At 41.3% G+C, this 24,487-nt stretch overlaps 1 protein-coding gene across 1 annotated transcript in view; it reads right to left on the bottom strand.

The window, feature by feature from the left end:
• SKIC3 (SKI3 subunit of superkiller complex) overlaps positions 1 to 21,561 on the bottom strand; it is a 58,558-nt gene extending 36,997 nt beyond the window's left edge. Inside the window, exons 1-13 of the mRNA XM_056848651.1 lie at positions 21,472 to 21,561; positions 19,262 to 19,405; positions 15,966 to 16,057; positions 15,224 to 15,299; positions 12,835 to 12,975; positions 11,579 to 11,677; positions 11,366 to 11,474; positions 10,051 to 10,191; positions 7,555 to 7,656; positions 5,692 to 5,831; positions 947 to 1,033; positions 756 to 859; positions 548 to 674 (exon numbers count right to left, since the gene is read on the bottom strand). Of these exons, the coding sequence (XP_056704629.1) occupies positions 548 to 674; positions 756 to 859; positions 947 to 1,033; positions 5,692 to 5,831; positions 7,555 to 7,656; positions 10,051 to 10,191; positions 11,366 to 11,474; positions 11,579 to 11,677; positions 12,835 to 12,975; positions 15,224 to 15,299; positions 15,966 to 16,057; positions 19,262 to 19,405; positions 21,472 to 21,561 (1,452 nt within the window). The remainder of the gene's footprint in view (positions 1 to 547; positions 675 to 755; positions 860 to 946; positions 1,034 to 5,691; positions 5,832 to 7,554; positions 7,657 to 10,050; positions 10,192 to 11,365; positions 11,475 to 11,578; positions 11,678 to 12,834; positions 12,976 to 15,223; positions 15,300 to 15,965; positions 16,058 to 19,261; positions 19,406 to 21,471) is intronic.
• Between the last annotated feature and the right edge of the window lie 2,926 nt (positions 21,562 to 24,487).

The following is a 24,487-nucleotide window of genomic DNA, read 5'->3' as shown; positions in this document are numbered from 1 at the left end:
ACTGCCCAGTGGAAGATGACAGATGAGCAAGCGGGAGATAGGTGGGAAGAGGCACCAATACTAGCCACTATCAGCTCTCGGGCAATCAAGCAGACAGCAGCAAGGGCAAGGAGGAACAGGAGCCACTGCTGAAACTGGCACTGGTCCTGAGGGAGGGGAGCTGATGGCAGGGGCCCATGGAAAGCATCTGGTCCAAGTGTCCCCCAGAGCTGGAGCCAACGCTGCAAATGTAACAAAAACAAAACTTCTCCTTTGCAAGAAAGGCAGTGTGCTGATAGGCAGCTTTCAGCCTCTATTCCTCATCCTTATGGGGGCAGGAAAGGGAATGAGAGAAAAGACTTGACCTCTTAGTCCTTCATTCTGCCCTAGATTGGCATGCCGGGTGATGCGGTTGTTGATCACTGCTAGGTTGAAAACTGAAGGGCTCAGAAGTATTAGCTACTAACTACAGCGATGTGCAACAGAGAACATCTCCATGCCTTGATACAATGCCAGTGCATGGTGATCCTATACCCACAAGAGTTACAAACTGAATAAATGTTTTTACCTTCAGAAACTGAGTGAGAGCTTTGGTTTTCTCTCTTCTGGTCTCTTCACTCATAAACCAGTAAGTGAGGCCCAGAGATAAATGAAAATCCGCTACTTCAGCTTCTTTTTCAATAGCTCTCTGAAAACTAAGAGAAGGTGTTTTTTATTAATGTGATCGTTTTGTAAAAAAGTTTTGCTCCCCCCCACCAAACAGACATATGCTTTACCTTGTTTCTGCTTGGTGGTAGTTCTTTTGTGTGTAATAGATTAATCCTTCAAGATAGTGGGCTTCTGCCAAGTCAGGATGTGCCAGTTTAAGCTCTTCTGCTATCTATGAAGTGTGAAATTCTACAATTTAATACAGGAAAAAAGTCATCTTTTTAAACAAAGGTTACATGACAAATGAAATTGTACTAACCTTCAAAGCTTCATTAGCAAGTCCTTTATTTAGACAGGCCCGTCCTTTAAGGGCTATAAGCTTAGGATCATTATTAATATCCAAAATCTAGAAACAAAAGGCACATTATGTGAAATCTCAGTACTCAAAAAACAAACAAACCTCAAATTCAAACAACAGACATATCATGAGATGCTAATGTCACGGTCTCTGACATATTTATGGAATTTTGTGTACATGTGCAGAATTAATTCCATATAAGTTCCATAGGTAAAGCTTGCAAACTGAACTATAAAGCTGCAGAGGTTTGTGAAATGAAAAGCCTGTGTAATGTGAATGTTCTTAGAACAGGCAGACAGAATTCCCTATCTGCTAGAAAACGTTAAATGTAAGCTGTCAGCTGAAATCTCCAAGGCAGAACAGTTTTTCCCTTCTCAGTGCAGTAATAGCTTAAAGATTCCTGCAGTCCTATCAAAGATAAAAATATTATGCTTCCTTGCTTTCTGTAATCTTGCTCATGCTACTGACAAATAGTCACAAAGTGACAATGTAAACAATAATTGTGTTTTGAGTTATACAGTTAAATATTGTGCTACAGATTTCTAAGTGGTCTCATTTAATGTGTATTGTACTAACAAAGAAGATGGTATAAAAATTAAGTATATAATGTGATCCTGAAACTCAGAAATGATTGTTTATACTTTAAGCAATCTAGACTGAAAGGAAAGGAAGCCCATATATGGACGTAGGGAGCTGAGCAGCTGCTACTAAAACATTACTGACTGGTCATGATATCTGACAGAGGGAATGTAAAAAGTATTCCTCCTGTGGGATGAGAAAGTTGTCTAACAGTGGGGAAAAAAGAATCTCTCTTTACTCTCAATGAGTCTAGAAACAGTATAAATACAGCTACAGTACAGCCAGTACTTCAGAGTGTTATTGCTGGCAGACTGCAGCTGTCTGATGTAACATTTCGCCATCTCAGAGACCTGAGATGTAAAACATTGAGACTCTGATCCTTACGTGGACAGCAGTTCTTTGAGGTATCTTGGAAGTATCAAGATCTGGATATTTCAACATATCTTACTTACAGTCTTTTTGTGAGACTGCTCTATTCCTAGAAGACAGAGACCCTTAGAATTCCTATCCTTTGAATGGGAATCTAAGTGCAGTGATCTTTCCATATATTGGAACACTGAGAGTCCATTGGATTTATGGATTCTTACAAACTAAACCTATTTGGCTTACCAATGATAAAGAGCATCCTGAACACAGGGCTAATAGCTAGACCTCTGAGATAGTATCAGAAAGTCCTCTACTTAACAGAGGGACTTCTGAACCTCCTCAGAGCAAGAGACCAGAGATGTTCCTGAAGAAAAAGGAGACTCTCTGTACTCTGTGAGACATGCACAATGCTTATACATTGTACAGCACATACGCAGATTTGAACCATAGGTTCACATACAAAACTCTCTACAATTAGGCACAGCCAGAGAGACTTTAAACAGCTTTAAGCTAACACATAGTATTTATATATTCAGCATTGCTGTCTAAAACTAAAAAGAATATGCATAGCATGTACATAGACAATGCCTGATCTTAATGATGATCACAGGTCTTCTTCATAAGTTAAGAATATTAATAGAATTCTTTAAAGGATTCAAGACAGAAAATACAGATACTCTGGGATAACTTCATATGTTCTCATAGAGCTTAAAAGACTACAGATGACACAGCAAGGTATAGTGGGTCTTCTGTACTGAAATATTATGATGTTTTGAATGATTTAAGTTAGGATGCTTCTAATCAAATCTTCTTCCAAAGAATTAACCATATTTTGACAGGATTTCTGTAACTTTATATTTTGAATGAAAGTGCATTGCACTAAGAATACTTTATGAATATATTCTGACCAAGATACTCCTTTATGGAGGCATAGAGATTGTGAATGATTACTTGCTACATTTTGTTACATAAACATGTTTAAGACTAATGATGTCTAGCCTTATATGATATTTCAAGGCTTTGTAAACCAAAAGCATATATTATATAATGTAAATAAATATGTTTTTATTATACTTCTACTCTTGTCCAGTATTATAAATTTATTGGCGTGTTCAAGAGATGTTCTAGGAACCATAACAAGTTTCTAGGAACCGTTGATTCCGGTCTAGTGGTGTCTCACTGAATAAGATAACATATCCCTTCTCAGGAAGGGGTCCTTTCTAAGAGTGTAGGCACTTAACGGCCCGAACTGCATCAATAAAGAAACACCTTTTATACTAACCTCCTACATAATACCTCTAATGTTGTCTCTTTGTTGTCACTCAGAGAAAAACAAAAATTAGCAACTCTGAGAGTAATGGTCATCCTGAGAGCTTACATCATCAAATTTCTCAGTAATTATTAGCCATACTTATAACTAGCACAAGGTTAAGGCAATACTTCCATGCATATAACCAAAGCAGGTTAATTATCACAGCTGCCATTCCACTGGTCATATTAATAGATAGAAGAAAATAATCAAAACATTCATCACTGAAGGCTATTCAGTTACCGTATCAGGGTGCTTAAATTTTTAAAAATTGTTTACATTTGTGGTTGTTTCTTAAAACTAACTTGGCTTAAAAGGAAATCTGAACTTAATACAAAGGTATACTCTAGGGTTGTGCAAAAAAAAATCGGTAAATTTCAGGCTCGGGTTTATTGGGCACGATTTTTTTCAGTAAACCCAAAATAAATTGAATACCCATACTGGTAAATATGGGTATTTGGCTTATTTCCAGACTACATAGATCAGCTCCCCTGGAAAAAATGGCAGCTTCAGGGGAGGGCACTTTCAACGTAATTCCAGACTTATACCTGGAAAAGATTTTGGGGCCTTCACAAGCTCTTTGAAATCTTTCCTGGATATCAAACCTTCAATATTTTCTCTTGGTAAAGAAAATGAGATTCTGTTGCTATTTACCTGACCTTTTCATGTTCTCACTTTTTAGTCAAGCCATATTGCACCCTGACTGATTCTGGAAAGGTTATAAAATTAAAAAAGTATATACCAGGCTCCAAAGCAATGTAAAACGAGTACCACCAATGAGATTAAATTGTTTTCAGATAAACTGCATACTCAAAAGTAGAACAGAATGAAACTGTATTGTGCAGTAATTACCCCTTAAGCAGAATGGGTAATTTACTGGGGGGGGGGGGGAACTATTGAGATTACAAATGCAGGAAGAATGAAGAAGTTATACACAGGAATCATAAGAACAACCTTCAAAGATAAAAAGCACAACTAGACAACTGCAAGTTCAACTTCTGACTTTTTTTTACACCCCTCCTAGCCATCCTAAACCAGACTAAAGTACCACCAGAAAATCAATAGGTAACAAGAGGATTACAATGTCATGAAATGTACAGACAATAAAGATGGACTATTGCAGGTGAAGGGCAACCAATGACAGCGCCACACCCTATTTGCACAGACTTATTATTGTCAAACCATACTGTCCACGAACAGTCCACTTTCAGTTCCTTTGGGGGTAAGAGCAGACTGTAAATATTTGAAGCTTTTGAAATGGGGACAGGGGAAAGCATCTGTCTGACACACTATGGGATTTTGTGGCAGTCGCGGCAGCACTGACTTATGTTTTTGTCTCCTTGCAATTTCTTGTTGTGCTGTAAGCCACCTTGAGCGTAAGGAAATGAGGCAGGATATTAATATTTTAAATAAATAAATGAAGCTCTATGACCTACTGGCTAAGTGTGGAATATTGTCGAAGGCTTTCACGGTCAGAGTTCATTGGTTCTTGTAGGTTATCCGGGCTGTGTGATCGTGGTCTTGGTATTTTCTTTCCTGAAGTTTCGCCAGCAGCTGTGGCAGGCATCGTCAGAGGAGTAACACTGAAGGACAGTGTCTCGCAGTGTCAAGTGTGTAGGAAGAGTAATATTTAGTCAGAAAGGGGTGGGTTTGAGCTGAATCATTGTCCTGCAAAAAGTATCAAAGGTAATGTGCTAATGATTGTCCTGTAAGTATCAAGTATCAAGATACCACACCCTCATTAGCACATTATCTTGATACTTACAGGACCATGATTAGCACATTACCTTTGATACTTTTTGCAGGACAATGATTCAGCTCAAACCCACCCCTTTCTGACTATATAGTACTCTTCCTACACACTTGACACTGTCCTTCAGTGTTACTCCTCTGAAGATGCCTGCCACAGCTGCTGGCGAAATGTCAGGAAAGAAAATACCAAGACCACGGTCACACAGCCCGGATAACCTACAAGAACCAATAAGTGTGGAATGTTCATAAGCAGTACAACTATAGTCAGTCATTGGTTACTTTACTCCTGCTTTTCCTCTGTGCCAAGGGATTTAATATCTTGTCTGCCCACTCCCTCTGCAGGTCAAATCTCTCCTTTCTGGGATAGCCAGGAAGATCCTATCTAGCCTCCTGCATACCTGGTCTCTGCCCTTCCCGGTGTGAGATTCCACCCAAGGTGTGAGCTGGCCATTTCATTGTCTCCGGACAGGATGGACACTTGCATTTGCAAAACTTTGATGGCTCCGTGCTTGCGAGAGCCTTTGACAGTATGGGTGATACTTGGAAGCAAATGACTTCCCCCCTGCTGCCTTTTACAATCAAGTGTGGGGTTTATGAAGGCCCATGCCTCAAATTCAAATGCATTTGTCCACATGTTTTTTTTTTAAGCAGACAGGTTTTATACATTAAAGCTTAGGGGGGGAAACAGCTAGTCACATACCTGAGCAAGGGAATTTATGGCTTCTTCTGCAGAGTCAGTGCCTGAAATTTTAATCAAGGCCTCTGCCTTGAAACGATGAGCAAGGTTTTTCTGTTGCTGACTGGAACCGGCTTCATTAAGTTGTCCCAATGTCTTAAGAGCTGTCAATAGGAAAGAATTCTAGCTGCATGCACTTTCACTTTAATAATTTGTTTAATAATTTGTTTAACATTTCTAGTTTACTTTGACATCAGCCTGAAAAATTGTCACTTCTAAAGGAGACTGATAAAACTTTCTACTTCTTTCCTCTTTACGAGATAATTTCAAAGATGAAACCTCTCTAGATACACCAATCTGTACCATTTCTTTAATTTGCACTGTATAACCTTTCATTCTACCACCACACCATTCTTTATAGAATCTGAAGATCTATAACATTCACAAAAGCTTTAAATATTGATATCTCACAGTAACAATTTATTACAAATGCCTCTTACTACATGGTGTACTGATATAAAATTGTGCAATCTTAAGAAAAAAATCTCAGTACACTGCCACAACTTTCCTTTCAAATATATTTCTCTCTTTTTATTTTCTTTCCAAAGTTTTTTAACTTGTCTTAACAATTTATACAACAACAAGGTTATAAGTTCCAATACAGTTTAACTTCACTATACAGTTACTTCATTACACTTAATACCTTCTCAGAATCTTTAACATAAATGAGTACTCCTCGGGAACAATGAAATTCCGGCAGCTAAGTCCTTACTTGCAAGTAAGCAATATAAAGACAATGTTGTGAGGAACGCTGTACTCCGCACCACTTCCGCGGTCAGGTGATGTGGACTGGTCCAATCACAATGATGGAATCTCGTTCCTGCCGGGATCTTGTTACATCTTTGTATGCTGTATATGAATTTTGAATGGATCCACATTCAAAATACACAGCTTTTTACAGCCAAAAGAGAAACACCGGCAGGAACAAGATTCCATCATTGTGATTGGACCAGTCCACATCACCTGATGGCGGAAGTGGTGCGGAGTACAGCGTTCCTCACAACATTGTCTTTATATTGCTTACTTGCGAGTAAGGACTTAGCTGCCGGAATTTCATTGTTCCCGAGGAGTACTCATTTATGTTAAAGATTCTGAGAAGGTATTAAGTGTAATGAAGTAACTGTATAGTGAAGTTAAACTGTATTGGAACTTATAACCTTGTTGTTGTATAAATTGTTAAGACAAGTTAAAAAACTTTGGAAAGAAAAGAAAAAGAGAGAGAAATATATTTGAAAGGAAAGTTGTGGCAGTGTACTGAGATTTTTTTCTTAAGATCTTATTACATGGTGGCAATGGAAATAGATCTTTTTTCTGTTCTGGACACAAACTTGGTCCATTAAAGCAATGAAAATGTTTTTTTATTCATATTAGATTTTGACAGCTTAATGGCTCAGATGAAGTAGCAATTACTGCTTGCCCTTTTCCATTAAAGATGCCAAACTCCAGGTACTAGCTGGAGATCTCCTGCTATTACAACTGATCTCCAGCCAATAGAGATCAGTTCACCTGGAGAAAACGGCCTCTTCAGCAATTGGACCGTATGGCATTGAAGACCCTCCCTTCCCCAAACCCCACCCTCCTCAGGCTCCACTCCCAAAATCTCCTGCCGGTGGCGAAGAGGAACCTGGCAACCCTACTTTTCCATACAATAGTTCCCACCATGAGAAAATTACATTTAAAAGCAGGTTAAAGTTTTTCTAAATAAAGAAGTGTTTATATTCTGTAAAGAAAGACATACCACAAATAACCAGTTCACCTTAGGATTTTAGAAGTTTTCTATGAGATGCATTTAATTAGAAACCACTATTCCTCTCTGCTGTACATTACCTTGATTGAAAGAATGAACAGCTTCTTTGAATTTGTGCATTTTCAGTTGTGTTTCTCCTAAGTAACGCCATCCTATTGAACACTGACCGGTCTGCTGCAAACCTGGCAGGAAAGATTTTGCAAGTTTGATTCAACGCATTTCAAAGTATGTTACCAAGGGCTACCATACTCAAAAATAACCTTCTCAACTATTCTGTTGGACAGTTTTTAGATAACCATGTGCCATCTCACGTTCTCAGAAGCTAAAGAAATACTTAAACAATGGATCTGTGATACAGCTCTTCAAGTTGATAGAGGTGGCCACACCTATAACGGCTGGATATTGGGGGAAAAATTGACAGTAAGAGTTGTTCGACAGTGGAATCAGTTACCTAAGGAGGTGGTGATCTCCCCCTCACTGGCAGTCTTTAAGCACAGGCTGGACAACCACTTGTCAGGGATGCAATTGGCTGATCCTGCATTAAGCAGGGGGTTGGACTAGATGGCCTGTATGGCCCCTTCCAACTCTATGATTCTATATCTGGCGGTAGAGAATCATAGCCAAAACTTTGTGCCAGCAAACTATACACTTTAGAATTCCCCAAATATGGCAGAGCTGTCACCGTAGCCCGTTTTAATTTCCTGCCCTCAGCACTACTGGGAGGAAGATATTTGTGTATCCCCTACTCTCAACAGCTGTGTTCCTGCCAACTGATCACAGTTGAAACAGTGAAACATGTGTTATTATACTGTCCATTTTATAAGGACATCTGTTCTGCATATCTCACCCCTACTCTATCCAAGTTCCCAGGAAGATCTGAAAAATTCTCCTCCTTGCAGACTGCTCTAATGAGACCACCTCTAAAGTGGCCAAATTCTTTGCTGCAACTTTGTACATAAGGAAGCAGATATTCTAGACTTTTTAGTAACATTTAGGTATAATTAGAGTACAATAAGACTATGAATTTTAATCTTTGTATATTAATTTTACATTTGTATGTAAACTGTGCTGTTAAATTGTTGATGACTGATCTTGATTGTAATAAATGTTGGTTATGGTAGATAACCACAAACAGCCTCATACAACCTGGATGTAGGTCAGTGGCTGCATGTGAATTCTCCAGTTAGGTAGTAATGGCTAGATTAAAAATGTAATTAACTTTGACAAACATCCTTCATTCAAAAATTCTAGTTGTGTTAATTTGTTACAGTAAAACCAAAGTGGAGTGTTTTAACACAATAAAGGTGAACTTATTTATTGAAGCATGAACTCCTATGGGCTTCCACGACTCTTTAAGGCAGAATTTGACAAGTCTCAGCCACTGGATGACCATGGCACCTACAAATTTCATTGTAGTGCCTAGTATTTTCAGTAATGATTTTATACTAGTATCTTCCAGCAATTCTCAGTGGAAGTACAAAGGGCTGGATCAGGCCCTGTTGACCACCAAAAGACTATCTTTGAGATTATGAGACAGGCATGGGCAAATGCCATGAAAAACAGAGGCTGGAAGTGCAAGGGAACTGGCTGAGACTGAGCCAAAAAAAGCTGGATGGAGCCAACCCAAAGCTTATCATTTCCCATCAGAATGCTTTGTTGTATGACAAAAATAAATGTACATGACGTTCTTGCTGTTGACAGTTTATATGTAAACTTAACTTTCACACTATTCAAAGATGGTGGATGAATTCATTTTGTAACCATTTGCTTTTGATACTTCCTCCCACCTTCAATTAAGCAAAGCTTTTTACAATAATGAAATTACAAAAATTGGGGGGAAAGTTAGGCTATGGTTAAAGGTCGGTTCTTTATTGCAGCGATGACAACTAGGTTTACCCTTATATTCATTTATATATTATAACATTTTTGTCATTTTGTTTTTTGCTGTCAAGTCACATTTGACTTCTGGTGACTCTGTGGGGTTTTCAAGGCAAGGTACGTTCAGAGGTGGTTTGCCATTGCCTGCCTCCACATCACGCCCCTGGTATTCCTTGGAGGTCTCCCATCCAAATCCTTGCCAGGGTCGACCCTGCTTAGCTTCTGAGATCTGACAAGATCAGACAAGCGTGAAGAGGTTCAGAATAGGTTTTACGGTAGCAATAATTTGACATTTTAACCATTAAAATATAGACCCGAAGGCTGAAAATGAGTCTGGCTCCTAAATTTGGCAAGGCCTGCTTAAAGGTCCCACACTGCTTTAGATTTACACTGCTTTATATCCTAACCTACTTTCCCACTTGCGGTAGGCACTAGCAGGGGCAACGGGTTGGCAATGTCTCCCAATCCATCCCCATTATGCTTCACTGATTGGAGGCAGAGTTTCAGGAGCATGGTACACTGCAGCAAGAGCAGGGAGGTCAAAAAGGTTTCTTTTCTTAATTGTCGCTGAGCTTGTGTAACAGGATCAAAGCCAGCGATTTTACCCCAGTTCACTTACAATTTAAAGTCTCAAAAACAGTACACAAACCTCCCAAACTGAGTGCACATAAGGATATACCTAATGTCCACCTGGTTACCTTCTGTTAGATTTCTATCAGCATCTTCATATCTTTTTTGCTGAAGAGATCGAATCCCTAAACCAATGAGAGCGGGACCACTTCTCGGGTCAATATTCAGAAGCTTGTGACAACAGTCAAGGGCCTCCTCAGTGAAGCTGCCTAAAATACAGAGAAATGTCCATTTAACTACATTTTTAAAACTAAGAAGGGGAAAAAAGCAATTTTGTCATATATGTTTCCTAACAGCTGAGTTTCTAGTTGAAGAACATTCGTTTCCGACTGGTCCATAACAAGGAACTTCTCTTCTTTCTGTAAAGCAGGGGTCCCCAACGTGGTGCCTGCGGGTGCCATGGCCCCCCTCCGAAACTTTTTCTGGTACCCATCACTTGTTTTTAGGAAGTGGGCAAAGCCAGGTAGGGCTTTTGCCCAGCAAGGCTTCTGATTGGCTGTGCAGATTTTTAGAAATGTTGCTTTTGGCAGCAACAGCCACCATATCACAAGGATCTTCACTGTGTGACTGAAGGTAATCTGTGGCTGCCATTTTGTGGCTGGCTCCGCTTCATGCGGCAGTGATTTTGTGGCAACCATTTTGTGGCTGGGCCCACCATGCCATATAAGAATTCCAACGGTGCCCACAGGCTCAAAAAGGTTGAGGACCCCTGCTGAAAAGGATAAACTTTAATTTCTGCACTGGGATAGATCAATCTTTACTAGCTGCAAAGGGAAGCCAGAGGGAGTCTGTCATCGATGCGCCATCACTTCTGGAAGTAACATCATCACATTGCTGACAATCGCAGCGACGCTCCGGTATTTGGGCAAAAATTCTATGATAGATGCCGTTTTTACCATAGAGTTTTGCCCAAATACCAGAGTGTCCCCATAATTGTTGGCAACGTGGTCTGGAAGTGACGTCAGCACCTGGTGCCGGACTCCCTCAGGCCTCCTTTTGCAGCTAGTAAGTCTCAACACCAGCTGGCTGAATGATGCCGGGGGAGGGGCCCAGAGTGGGCTTGGAGCGGGGAATCCCCTGCCACTGAAAGGGGAATGGCAACCCTACTTTCTTGCCTTACAGAGGGCAAGTAATGCCCTAGCCACAATCTAAAACTCCAGATGCAGCAGGTGACTGATTTGGCCTCTGTAAGAAGCTTGTTATCCTTTTTCAATGAAATAAGTAACTTAACTGTGCCTTTTTTTCCTGCGACAAACTCATATTTACAAGGTAAGGTATGAAATCTCTGGGATAAACTTTCCTTTGCCTAAGAAAACTTTAAAAGAAAAACAAAAGAAATGATGCAGAATAGCTAATCATAATTTTAAAAGTCACCTAGATTACCTGATTGAATGAAGTGCAGGCAAAGAACTTCCAAAGGATAACTCACTGAAGGATACAAAACCACCATATCTGCACAGGCCTTCTTCAGTCTAGGAAACTCATGAGGAAACTCAATTTCAGGAAGAGAACAACAATTAGCAACGTTGGTAGCTGTAAACAACACTAAAATAATTTATTTTAAATTGGAGCAATGCAAATAACAGCTATCCTTACTTTTGACAAACACTGAATGAACTCTGTGTGAAGCTTTTGGTGCTCTTCACTGGGAATTGGGTCCGAGGAATTCACGGCCTGCTCAAATGCACCAAGAAGCTGAAAAAGTATTACAGACACAATGTTGGAATAACAAAGATGCCAACAAACAGTAAGCTTCTAAAAAGAGATTGCAGCCACTGTGCCATTTCCTCTTTAAATCCAATCACATGAGGGTTTCCACAATTTAAAAGGGAAAGTCCTGGGAGTCCCATGAGATGTGCTTAAAAAGAGTGTGACATCAAGTGATGGTTCCTAAAAAAATGCACCAGTGTGCTGCATAATTCTGGTGTGAAAGCAGCCTAGGGCTATCTACAGTTGCTTGGCTGTCAACTTTCAGAACTGATTTTTTCCCCCATAGCTTAACCCTGGAAGTTAAAAAAAAGGTACTCTTAGAATTAATGCAATGAGATTGTTTTCACACTGGTCACTTGACTTTGTAAATGTTGACTGCTTCATCCGTAACTCATAATTTGGGGAGCTTCATTTAAATCAATGGCTAATCTCTCTCTTCTCCCACTCCCCTTCCCCCATCCTGGCAGAGTTCTACACATTAGTCCTCTGCTAACTTTAAATAGAGAGTACCTCATTTATACTCTAGGACTACTCCATTTTAAGAACAGGGAAGGTACAAACCACCACCTCATGTTAAGAGAAAGATGCAGGTATGGATTAATTTAATAAATCAACCAAGCAGTGGAGCCAATCCACACGAAGCTGGGAAGGACGGAAAATTTTAAACAGTCACATGGCACTTCTTTTGCTTTTGTTGCCAGCATGCCCATTTCTACTATAAGAAGCCTCAGATCAGAAAGGCCATGTTGCTTTACAGCTGGGTATAGACCTGTTTAGTTACAGTCTCAAGATGGTGGTCCAGTTACTGTGTCTGGGCCTCAAGTCTCCTGTACAAGATGGAGATTACAAACTACCTCAAAAATCTATCTTGAGAATCACATGAAGCTGCCTTCTACAGAATCAGACCCTTGGTCCATCGAAGTCAGTATTGTCTACTCAGACCGGCAGCGGCTCTCTAGGGTCTCAGGGAGAGGTCTTTCACATCACCTACTTGCTAGTCCCTTCAACTGGAGTTGCCGGGGATTGAACCTGGAACCTTCTGCACGCCAAGCAGATGCCCTACAAAATGAGCCACAGTTTGTGCAGAACTTTGTACAAATGCCAATGGCTTGGAAACACTAAAGAATATGGCGAAGCCTTACCAACTGCTGCGTTTCATTATCTTGGAGATGTGCGCACTCGGCCAGTAGATGGACCAATCTCTGCCACAGCTGGTGAAGTTCATTATTATCGGCACCTTCTTCCTGTCTTGTTTTTATCAGCTTGTGCCAAGATCGAGCAACCTGTTGTTTTTTAAAAGAGTAATGCTTCAGTGGCTATTCAAATCAGGGGGCATACTTTGATTGCTAGCAATGCAGAAGACACTTCCCAAATAAAGCAATCAAGGTTAAATTGCTTTCATCTTACCTGAGGATGACAGAAAGCAATAAGAAATCAATACTGTAAAATGATTCCCCTGCTTCCTGCTGTCCACTTGGTTGCAGAGCTGTAGAAATTGTGTTAGTGCTCCACTACAGGCAGCATCTTCTGTAACTTTCTGTACACCATATTATAATTACGCGTTTCTGGAGAGCGTAACCACCGAGAAACCCACAGTAATGGAAGCAATCACAAAGCAAGTACATACCAGATGGCCTGTCAGAACACCATATTCTGAGGAAAAACAAAACGCTAACTGCAAGGGGGTGGCTCTTAAACACCACATCCCAAACTTCCCCACCTCCTCCTTCCCGCTGCAGCCTGCTGTGCTCTCTGAAATCATGTTCCTGTCATAACAGATCTTCAGGAACAGCATGGGGTGGGAAGGGGGAACTTGAGCACAAGCAGAAGTGAGCCTTAGGATGCTAATCCATGTTCTACACACAAGACAGCAGTAGCATCTGCCCCAAAGAGAGTAACTTAACAGCAGGACTAAATATATATATTTATATTTTTATATATATATATCGAAGAACAACTTCCAGTGGAAGAGGCACTAATATATATATATACACACACACACACACACACACATATATAACAATTATATCATTGTGCTCTTCTAAGACTACTAAGTAAGTCTGCATGCAGACAGACTGGGACACAAAAAAATCTTCTCAGCTTCTGGAAGAAATATAATAGACATGCTCCTCTGATCTCTCCAGGATCAGAGGAGCATGCCTATATTAAGTGCTTTGGAACACAGGCAGGACAATGCTGCTGCAGTTGTCTTGTTTGTGGGCTTCCTAGAGGCACCTGGTTGGCCACTGTGTGAACAGACGTCTGAACTTGACGGGCCTTGGTCTGATCCAGCATGGCTTTTCTTATGTTAAATCTATTCTTAAAACTGGCAGTCAGTCAGAAACTGGATGGAATTGTTGCAATTTAGCTTTATTCGTTTATTTATTCGTTTTTCGGTTTCTAACCTGCCCTCCCTGGACAAGGCCAGGCTCAGGACCGGTAACATCATTTATACCATACACCAAATAACATTAAAGTCAATGAACATTTAACAATAAAACCCTATAGTTTAAAATAATTACAATCCAGGGATGGCCCCCAATTGACTGATATAAACAGGCAGGCCACCCCTTCAGATCCATACAAAGTTTAACATAAAAGGAAAGGGAGGTAGGGAGGCCAGCAAGGTGACACCCGTGCCGCCCTCAACTATAGGCCTGGCAGAATAGCTGTGTTTTGCAGGCCCTGCTGAACTCTTTATTGCCTCTTGCTTTTCTGACCCTGGGCCAGCATCAACCTGAAACTTGATGGTCTTTTGCCTGAAATTAATTCCACCCTATCTTGGCATGAGAGGGTCTTAAAATCATGTTGGCCTGAAAAAAAATCTGCTGTTTTCCTCTTTTTTATTTTGTAACATCTGGCCCGATGAAAAGTGCACACCTTGAAAACTTGCACACTATTGTGTGCCATTGGGTTGGTCCTAATAAAAAGGTATCACATGGATTGTGTTCCCGTCAGAAATTCAATCATGACAGCAGGGTTGGCAGGGGGTGGGAGACACTGGGCAATTATGAAATTAAAGAGCAGTATAATGTGTGTAAACTAAGGGAGAGAACTGAGTTGAACACAAAGACTTATCTGATCCTGCCTTATGCTTGAGCTCAATAATACAAGTATTCTGCTGTTGTGTTTTTGCATGCTTGCTTGTTTCTCCCTTCAGCTCATTTGCAACAGTCAGTAACCTTCTCAGCATCTTAAAATTATATCATGAAGACAACAGAATAATTTCCCCCTAGCCTTGGTAGATATACAGGTTGCTATGGTGGGTGGGTACAGAATGTAATCCTGGCTGAACCCGGCTTTTTCCATTAAAACTAATAGAGGGAAGCCAAAACAGGTGAACTGTCATGATATAAAGTTGGCAATTTTCTGCCTACTAAATTGATTTTTTTCTTTAAAGAGACCAGTGACAAACAATGATCTAACAAATGATCTGGTGGCACCTTAAAGAATTTTTTTTTTCTAGAACCCATTACATTAGATATATGAGCAACTATGAACAACAATACAAGATGCAAGCCAGGGACCAACCTGAAGGAATTTCTTCTCTTGGTGATACACCTCCACAAGTTTTTTACATACTTCACACCATTTCTGCTTATCAGTACTGGAAAAACACCACAAGAGAAATATTGATTAATTCACTAGTAACTTCAGTTTTGTTTAAGGATGTGATTTGGTTAAACAGCTTTTTGCCTTGAATCAGGCTATTTTTCTACCTGATCTTCCGGCTACGAAGAACAGATCTGTAGAATTAGCGTAACAATTAAACAAGCAAGTGCCCAAGAAGAGGCACTGTGTATGCGATATGTGGCCATCAAAATTATTCTGTTTCAGGGGGTGGGCCATGTGCCAAACTAATTTTCCTCTCCATTTTCAACATGACATTCTCCTACCTTCCATTCTCCTGTTTCCTACAATCCTCTCCCCACCTTTCTGTTCCTGTCTTGCCTTCTCCTTTACACCCTAAACACCTTCTAAATCTTCCTAGCCGAGAGGTACATGCAGATGCATTATGCATTGTACAGGTAGATATTTTGAAGGGAAACATTACCTAAAGAAATAGGTTTTATTGTTTTGTATAGACACATTTTCATAATTTTATCAACATTGTAAAAAGATTGACTATTTTGCAGAAATATTTGTACCCATTTCACATGATGTTATAGATACTACTGTGATGATTCTCTGTGATTAGTAACACGAAGAATAATTTAAAATGTATTCTAACATACTGCCGCAAAACTCATTAGAATCTTCAACTAATTCTTACCTTTCATAGAGTTCCAGCAGTTTCTGATATACATTAACTAAATCCTCTTTGGCATCAGCATGGTTTGTTTTTTCATACAAATTGGCTAGACCCTAGATAAACAGGAAACGTATTAATTTTCAAGCAATCCCTGGATTTTACAATGGTTGTGTTTAAATTCATTTCAGGGTCAATCTATGAACGTCCAATTATCACCTCTTAAGGGTAAGATCATGTAACCCAAGGCAGGTAACAACAGACTCAAATGAAAACCTACTGAAGGCAATATACAAAGTCCGTATGCAGACGTACTATTTTCACACACACACAAAAAAAATAGTTTTCTTAAAGCTATGAATTTAGGATTTGTAAGCCCCCATGAGGAAAGACAATTTTTAATTAAGACCAACTATTTCTCATTTCACAAGAAGGACTTGTTTTTCAGCTTCAGGGTTAAGTTCAGGTTTGTTTTCTATATTTGTAATCCCTGTTTTCTATGCTGTTGTTGTTTTTTGCCTTCAAGTCACATCTGACATGTCGCCCCCATGGGGTTTTAAAGGCAAGAGACGTTTGGAGGTGGTTTGCCATTGCCTGCCTCTGTGTCACAACCCTGGTATTCCTTGGTTGTCTCCCATCCAAATACTTGCCAGGGTTGACCCTGCTTAGTTTCTATGATCTGACAAGATCAGGCTAGCCTGCAAATATATTTTAACCTAAGGTCACTTTCTCAGGATGTCCACAGCACTGAATTCTCTGCTTTACCACCATTCCCCAGAAATGAACATGAACTGTTTAATAACTGATGAAGCGACTGACTAAAAGGTATTTCACTTTCATATTTTGTTAAACCCTTGCATCCATAAACCTAAAAGTTGAAAAAGGTATGGAGCTGCATATCAGAACTGTGTTTGTAAAGTGTCATCAAGTTACAGCCAACTTATAGCGACCCCGGTGGGGATTTCTAGGCAATGATTAAGCAGAGGTGGTTTGCCATGCCTTTCTCTGCAGAGCCTTCCTTGGAGACCTCTCTTCCAAGTACTGACCCAGCTTAGCTTCCGAGAACTGATGAGACCGGGCTACACTATATCATTCCACAGACAGAATTAACTTATAGGAATTCAGCAGTTTATTTTCTCTATCTGAGGTCCACTACTGTTCATAGTTTTGCAGATCTAAACATCTGCAGAACGGAGCCTTGTTTACTCACTGTGAAGGCTCCTTCTGTTCTGGATTGGAGGTCATCTTGAAACTCGCGGGTATTACCATCACGTGCCCAGGGTAGGCAGGACCAAAAAATCTTTATTCTACTTCCTGCCGCCTGGGCTGGAACTTCCAGTTTACGGACTTGCCGAGCTAAGGAGACAGGTAAGTACAAAAGGCCAACCAGGCAACAACAGTGTACCTTATAAACAAAGAACATGAACTCCTATAAACACTAACATACTGGGGAAAAAACAGGTAAGTAGAATATACTTGATTCAGGTAAGATGGTGAACATAAAGACCACTCTTTATTATGCCTCTAATATTAGGCAACAACACCCCTTAGGTACTGCAATGAACAATAGGAGCTAAGTCTTGGATAACTTGATACCCTTATGATTTTGGGCGGGCAAGATGACCTCCAATCCAGAACAGAAGGAGCCTTCACGGTGAGTAAACAAGGCTCCGTTCTCGTTCTGGTTGGAGGTCATCTTGAAACTCGCAGGATATCCAAGAGCTGTTTGACCGGGTGGGACTATGGTGTATCCAAGACGTGCTGCAGGACCCTTCTACCGAAGGCTGCATCAGCAGAGCCCCTGGCATCAATCTTGTAATGTTTTATGAATGTAGATGCCGTAGACCAAGTGGCTGCCCTACGTATCTCGTCTGAGGAGGAGTGCCTTTCAAAGGTCGCCTAGGCGGCTGCACTGTGTACCAAATGTGCGGTGATGCCGGCAGGAGGAGGCATCTTACTGGCCTTATATGCCTCAGTAATGTACTGTCTCACCACGCAACTGATGGCGGCGTTAGACATTTTCTGACCTTTAGATGGATTGGTTAATGAGATAAATAAGGCATCTGAATGTCTGTTAGGTTCTGTACGACTAAGGTAAACCTTGAGTAGTCGTCTCACGTCTAAATGATGCCACTCTTTTTTCCTGGGATGAACCGGATTGGGGGCAGAATGACGGCAAAAGAATCCTCTGTGAACGGTGAAAGATGGAATTCACCTTTGGCATGAAGGTGGGGTCCGGTCTGAGGACCACCGTGTCACTGTGAAAGATAGAGTCCTTCATGCGCTGAGAGCGCCCTAAGCTCGGAGATACGCCAGGCTGAAGACACTGCTTTGAGGAAGGTGGTTTTCATCCTCAGCATCCTTAGGGAATACCCTTAATGGAGTACACACGAAGGAAAAGTCTTTGAAAACGAGTCGGAGTTCAAGAATGAAGCTGCTACCCTTATCAAGGCAGGACGGAAACTGGAAGTTCCCGCCCAGGCGGCAGGAAGTAGAATAAAGATTTTTTGGTCCTGCCTCCCCTGGGCACGTGATGGTAATACCTGCGAGTTTCAAGATGACCTCCAACCAGAACGAGAATGGGGGGAGTAAGGCACACTAGGTATGGTGGTGGGAAGTGCTGTCAAGTCACAGCTGACTTATGGCAACCCTCTAGGGTTTTCAAGGCAAGAGACATTCGGAGGCGATTTGCCATTGCCTGCCTCCGTGTGGGCTGAGATAGTTAAGAGAGAGCTATGACTGGCCCAAGGACACCCAGCAGGCTTCATGTGGAGAAGTAGGGAATCAAACCCGGTTCTCTAGATTAGAGACCACCACTCTTAACCAATATACCATGCTTGTTCTTTGGCTAAGGTATATGCTTCCACAATCCCAGGGGAATACCAGAAAAATATGAAAAGTAAAGATAGCTGAGAGGGACTAAACCCCTCCCAAAACAGAAACAGTGAAATCTGAACATCCACAGAAGCAATGAAAAAGAAAAAAAGTGGCAATTTTTATTGCTGCAGCACATAATACATCGCTCTAGCAATCCAAAATAGTACCCAACAATAAAGGAAGTGGCTAGGGATAAACTGTAGGAAATGCGGGGGAGGGGGGAGTTGACAAGGGGGAGAGCTGCTGGGGTAAGGAAAGATAGGGCAGAGCAAGTAGAGGGAAGGGTGGACGGGAAGCAGGGGCCAGCTGGGAGGGGCATGAGATGAGTCTTTGTGGGGCCCCATCTTGTTACATTTTCTTTGCAAAGCATTTGTATTTCCATACTATTATTAACAGAAGCTGCTTTCCTACCATATGGAAAGCTGGGTCAGTTGCACACATACCTGCCATGCCAGCAACTGTCCTGGTTCAAGTTCAGTAGCCTTTTTGTAGGCACCTTTGGCTTGATCAGGTTGTTCCAGCTCAGCAGCTGCCAGACCAATAAACACCCAGGCATTGTAGTTATTTTTTTCTTGCTTCAATACTGCCTAAAAACACAGTGAAGAGAAACAACATTTTAATCTGCAAAACAGTTGTAAAACAAATATCTCGTCTGCGCAGATGAGTGAGAAAGCCAGCACTGGCAACTTGCTCACGTGCATGGTTCCGATTTCTCTCCTTTCTTCTTCAAAAGGTTTAAGTAGCTTATTAAACTATCCAAGTTAAAAAAAAACAACTCTCGAAAGTAGATGCTTGGTAGACTGATTTGCTCAAAACCATGCAGCAAGCTTCAAGATCAAGTAGCGACAGGCCCCTTCTTACGTGGCTCTAGATATGCCACAATGCTACAAAATGTGGATGCAAAAATTGCACCAAATTTATGGAAGAAAACAATACAGAGAGGAAGGGGTAATTCAGTTCCCTTTTGCCCTCCAGGTAACTACTGCGGGGAGGGAATTAGGCCCATACATTGTGTGTTGTATCTGAGCCCCGTCACTTTGAAAGGGATAGTAAGGCTTAGCCTTTTGCTCCTGGAACAGTTATGAAGAGCTCCATGTCTGTTAACAGAAAAGAATTTTACAATAGTGGTAGGCTGCACTGATAGAGCAAGATAAACAAGTGTAAAGGGAATGACGGCTCTTTATGTTGACTACAGGTGCAACCAGGGCTCCCTTCCCTCAGCCATCACAATTAACTCCTCATATCCCCACTCAGAGCTAGCAACTAGCCACAGCAAGGGGTGTGTATGTGACCTTCTCCTGCCCTGCCATCCTCCCTTCCTTTTGGCATACAGGGGACCAACTTTAGAAATACTGATTAACAAAGGGATAGATTTTTTAAAAAATCGTACTAAATTAGTAATAGTAATTACTGGCAGCACAATAAGAACTCAGAAACAGTCATTTATTTATACTCTGCTTTTTTCTCTCCAATGGAGACCCAAAGTGGCTTACACAACATCATCCTCTGCTCCTACATTTTATCCCCATTTCTTCTGTCCCTTCCCTGAAAACCCCCATAGCCTTTTCCTGCTTCTTTCTCTCTTCTCACCCATTAGCCACCTTAGTTTTTATCTGTCCCCATCTTCAGCTATATTCACTGATAGAAAATAAGGCTTGAAGGCTGTCATTATTGTTGTGGTTGCCTAGCAATTGCCACTGAGGGCATTTGTTCTTTAAAGCTACAGGGGGTGCTTCTATTATTTGAGGGGAGGGTAACCCCCAAAGTATTTATTGTAGATTTCAGATTTTTCTGCAAATCTGGGATGTTTTTCAGGTTTATAGAAAAAATTGTCTTGTCTGTTCATGGCTCCAGTCTTCAGTTTTGGCCACATTGAGAATTAGATATAGTAATTAAAGAAGAATAAGCTTTGGAGAAGCCAAGAGGTGTAAATTAATACAAAGGGGGTGTGAAATCAATCTACAGAAGATGGAATCCAGCATCTGAATCCAAGTGATACTTCTTGGAATCTGGAAAATTTAATTGTCCCCTTGCAGACAAGAAATTGTAAGCAATATTTTAGAGACAAAACATTGAACCTTGTCAAAATGGAGATAGAACTGAAATCAGCATCAAGACAAGCACCAAAAGCTGCGTGCAGATGCCCCTGAATGATGCATCACATCTCTGAAGAGAAAAATAATTCCAACCTAAAATATCTGCTACAATCAGTGTAGTGCGGTAGACAGGGACACCAGTTCTACACAAGCTTTGGTAACCACTTAAAGAATACTGAAGAGAACTACTGTGCACAGATCATAACATTTCACACTTAGGAAGTATACTTTGCACTGCCCCATCAATCTAATAATCATGTTTGTTGGGTGGCAGCCCCATGATTATGGAACAACCTCCCCAGGGAGGTGCACCTGGCCCCCTCCCTTTTGATCTTTAGGACGCTGTTGAAGACTATTTTAGTTAGAACCACATGTACTTAAGTTTACTTGCAGTCCTGAATTGTGATTTTAAAATTTTGGTTTGTATATTTTTATGTCCTTTGTTTTGTGCATTTTATCTATGCTGTAAGCCACCTTGAACTCTGTAAGGAAGAAAGGCAACTAATATGGTTTAAATAAATCAAACAAATAAAAAAATTAATTAGACCACTAGTTACCTTGCAGTGCTTCAGTGCTTCTTTATATTCTTTATTTCTAATTGCATCTCTGGCACTTTTCAAAGCTGCTTTAACTTCCTTGTTTGACATGACTACTGGCAATGTTAAGAGAACAAAATTATAGCAATATATCAAAAGATTTTAAAATCATCCCTATTGCTTACATTACATTATACAGGCGTCAATACATACTAAAATAGTTTATCAATTATCAGGACAAAATCAGAAAAGTAATATGCTCAACAGACATATTGTGAACTGATATTTCTATTTTTCGTAACAATTTTACTCTTCAGCAATATCATAGATAAAATATGGCATAGAACTCTTTGTACTCGTCAGTAAGTAAGCCTCTCCTTATACCGACATCAGCATGTGTACTGCATCATAGTTTTATTACTATTATGTGAGGAGCATCTTGAGCTGATTCAACATACTAGTGTTTACACTAAGGCTGCTTTTGCACCGCAGTGATTCCCCATGTAGCTGCCCTTCCTGCTGTGAGGGCAAACACATTCACAGCTGCAATGGAGTATACACAGGGCAGATTTCCCCACAGTTTCTCTGTCTTAGCATCCCAGAGCTGCTGTTCCACCAGAGGGTGGAGGGCTTTTAAAAACAATGATAATTGACATAAAGATTCAGTTACCAACAACAAAATGAAAGAAAAAAGCCCTCAGGTGACATGCAGGGGCTAAGTCAATGGAAGTGGCCAGATTTGGGACCTGCAAAAATATACACCATGCCATCCACACAGAATGAAAGGCGCTTTGACTACAACCTTTCCAAATAGATCACACCAAACTGGGTTTGGGAAAGATCACACCAAAGCAGGGGGAAAGCTAGAAACGGGTGAAATGGGTGACGGCTTTGTGCAGATGCTCCTGAAAACAATGTTTCTAGAAAGAAGCCAAAGTGAAGCAAAAGGTACGTGTTGAAGCTGCCTAATATAAACTAAAAATGCTAGTTTTTTAAAAACCCTGAATGAGTTATTCAGAAGTTAATGCTTTATTCTCATTCTATATATGTTTGCACCCTGACCTGGATAACCAAGGCTAGCCTGATCTCATCAGATCTCAGAAGCTAAACAGGGTTGATACTGGCAAGTATTTGGATGGGAGACCTCTAAGGATTATCTGGGTCATGATGCAAAGGCAGGCAATGGCAAACCTCCTCTGAACATCTCTTGCCTTGAAAACCACACCAGGGTCACCATAAATCAGATGTGACTTGACAGCAAAAAAAAATGTTTATAAAGAATCCCATTCCCATCGCCCCAAGAATACATTCCCACCTTTCCAAGGATCAAACTGACTTATGTGGGAGCTTCCCAGAGATCCAATTTCCCCACATAGTGTAAATCTTCAGTTCTCATATTCAAACAGCTACAGAGCTGTTTTCTTACCCAATCTAAAGCATATCCCCAATTTAAGAGCTGGCACAACTTACTGAAAGCTACAGGTGACATCCACAAACTTCAAGGATCACAACAAGAGAACATGAGTTGTCTTGCATGATTCAGCGTTGAAGTTTTTAAAGACGATCACCACATTGCAACAAAAAGGTTCTGCCTCTCTATGTGTTCTATTGCTCTAGTGGACATGCAGGATTACTTAATACAGACCGTTATGCCTAAAATAGGTAATAGTGTAGTGGTTAAGAGCAGCGGACTCTAATCTGGAGAACCGGGTTTGATTCCCCACTCCTCCACATGAAGCCTGCTGGGCGACCTTGGGCTACTCAGTTTTCTCTGAACTCTCTCAGCCCATGCAAGGGCAGCCAATGACAAACCACTTCCCAATGTATCTTGTCTTGAAATCCCCACGGGGTCAGCTGTGACTTGACGGCACTTTCCACCACCACCCCTAAAAGCCATTTCACAATCCTGAGAAATTAAGGGGTTAATAAAGAACCAAAGAGAAAGACTTTTTATCAATCTCGTTTATATTTAAGTAGCAATGTTCCTATTTATTGGAGGAGATCAATGTAAACCAGTAATACTACTTGATTAATAATATTTACCACTCTTTAGTGAATTCAAACCACACTACATACAACATTTAATTTCTGCTTTTACAACAAGCCTGTGCGGTAGATCAGCACTGTTACCTTAACACCATGGGGGAGGGGTGACTGGCCTGTCTAAAGCCATCTAGTGAGTTCATGGCAAAATTGAGGCTTGAACCTCGGCCTTCCTCAGTTTCCCTAAACAATACCAAATTATCAGTGCGTGTAAGCATGCTGTCAAGTCACAGCTGACTTGTAGCTGTGGCTCAGTGGGAGAGCATCTGTTTGGCATGCGGAAGGTCCCAGGTTCAATCCCCCCGGCATCTCCAGTTAAAGGGACCAGGCAAGTAGGTGATGTGAAAGGCCCCGGAGAGCCGCTGCCGGTCTCAGTAGACAATACTGACTTTGATGGACCTCGATGGCCTGATCCAGCACAAGGCAGCTTCGTTATGTCCATGTGTGACCCCATAGGTTTTTCAAGGCAGGAGACGTTCAGAGGTTGTTTGCCATCGCCTGCCTCCATGTCACAGCCCTGGTATCCCTTGGGGGTCTCCCATCCAAGTTCTAATTAAGCGGGGCCGACCCTGCTTAAGCTTTCGAGCTCTGAGGCGGTCAGGCTAGGCTGGGGCTATCCACGGCAGTCGTTTACGGGAGGAATGGGGGTGAGTGCCCCCGAACGGACTATCGCCGAGCACATCCGCACCATTTCTGACCTAACCCAGCTCTTCCGCCCCGTTTCCCCAACGAAGCCCACAGTCCCTCTCAGACAATCGGTTCACCGCATTTCTGAAAGGGTGGCGGCACCGCCCGAACCACCCTCAGAGGAAATCTTAGCCCGGGGCCGCGTAACAGCCCCACCGCCCCTCCCCCAACTAACCGGCAGACTCCAGTAACCATCGTCCGTCATTCTTCAGTGGTACGCATGCGCCAGCAGTACTATCTCTTCAGCTGCTCTCCGCCTTTTGATGACGTAAAAAACTAAGGCCGTGTGTCTGGACGATCCGCGATA

This window comes from Euleptes europaea, chromosome 4 (assembly GCF_029931775.1).
Source record: "Euleptes europaea isolate rEulEur1 chromosome 4, rEulEur1.hap1, whole genome shotgun sequence".
Taxonomy (NCBI): domain Eukaryota; kingdom Metazoa; phylum Chordata; class Lepidosauria; order Squamata; family Sphaerodactylidae; genus Euleptes; species Euleptes europaea.
Note: the sequence above shows the minus strand (reverse complement) of the source record. Positions and strands in the feature narration are given on the sequence as shown.